This window comes from Etheostoma cragini, chromosome 23 (genome assembly GCF_013103735.1).
Source record: "Etheostoma cragini isolate CJK2018 chromosome 23, CSU_Ecrag_1.0, whole genome shotgun sequence".
Lineage (NCBI taxonomy): Eukaryota > Metazoa > Chordata > Actinopteri > Perciformes > Percidae > Etheostoma > Etheostoma cragini.
This window is the reverse complement of record NC_048429.1, coordinates 314,810-316,190: the sequence shown is the minus strand read 5'-3', so window position 1 is coordinate 316,190 and position 1,381 is coordinate 314,810. Positions and strand designations below refer to the sequence as shown.

The window sequence follows — 1,381 nt, the reverse complement described above, 5'->3', positions numbered from 1 at the left end:
GTGTGTGTGTGTGTCTGTGTGTGTTGCAGGTGAGCGTAGCTGCTAAGATGGCCCAGCGGATGTCTTTCGGCTTCTACAAATACAAAAACATGGAGTTCGTGAGGATGAAGGGTCCGCAGGGCAAAGGTCACGCTGAGATGGCCGTCAGCAGGGTGCCGACGGGGGACACGTCGCCCTGCGGCACCGAGGAGGACCAGGTGTCCCCCGTGCACGAGAGGGTGAGGAAAACAAACATACACACACACACACACACACTCCGTACACAGACATGACATCAGGTCGTGATCCATTATGAATGGATGGAGCCGGATGGATCCTGTCGGTCCTCCAGATGTGTTCCACTGTCGTCTGAGGGTCTCAAATTACACACTGATTTATTTATATTCTCGCTCAAAAAAACAATGAAATTTACCAGAACGCAGAATCTGCTGACAGGGATTTCATCTTGTTATTGATAAAAGAATATGAATAAATGACAGGAAAAGCACTGCATTTAAAAACCTACACTATAATCCTATAATCACTACTTTTAGTGTGTATAGAGCAGCATATCTCCACCAGACTCCATGTAAATAATCACTACTTTTAGCGTGTATAGAGCAGCATATCTCCACCAGACTCCATGTTAATAATCACTACTTTTAGTGTGTATAGAGAGCATATCTCCACCAGACTCCATGTAAATAATCACTACTTTTAGCGTGTATAGAGCAGCATATCTCCACCAGACTCCATGTAAATAATCACTACTTTTAGCATGTATAGAGCAGCATATCTCCTAAGCTCCAAGTCTTCCTCCAGGTGACCTCCTTCAGCACACCTCCGACTCCAGAGAGGAATCGTCCGTCCTTCTTCTCGCCGTCTCTGAGACGTAAAGTGCCCCGAAGCCGAAACGCAGAGATGAAGAAGTCTCACTCGGCCAACGACAGCGAGGAGTTCTTCAGGGAGGAAGAAGACGAAGGTAGGAGCCGGGACACCAACTGTTGGGTTGGTTCAATATGTCCACAGACAGCAGAGACAACAACGCACGTTTGTGAAAGAACGAATGCAGGAAGAAGCGTTAAAAGTGTAAAATATTGACCCGGGAGGACAACAGATGGGTTAATGTGAGGAAAAGACAGGAAGTGTTGGGATGATAGTTCATAAAGAGATCTTCTAACTTATTTAATATTAAAACAAGTGACGCTGTTGCAAAGAGCAGACATGTTGGAATATAATGGACTACAACATAGATTTACTGTAGTTAGTTTATATTATACATATTTATATTTAACTCTGTGTTTCTCTATGTCCTGTCTCTCTCTGTCTGTCTTTCCCTCTGTCTCTCTCTCTGTCTTTGTCTCTCTCTCTCTCTCTCTCTCTCTCTCTCTCTCTCTCTCTC

At 44.7% G+C, this 1,381-nt stretch overlaps 1 protein-coding gene across 1 annotated transcript in view; it reads left to right on the top strand.

The window, feature by feature from the left end:
* The first annotated feature begins 33 nt into the window (after positions 1–33).
* Positions 34–1,381, top strand: part of LOC117939042 (uncharacterized protein KIAA0930 homolog) — a 1,878-nt gene continuing 530 nt past the window's right edge. The window contains exons 1-2 of the mRNA XM_034864085.1: positions 34–218; positions 802–961. Of these exons, the coding sequence (XP_034719976.1) occupies positions 48–218; positions 802–961 (331 nt within the window). The 5' untranslated portion in view covers positions 34–47. The remainder of the gene's footprint in view (positions 219–801; positions 962–1,381) is intronic.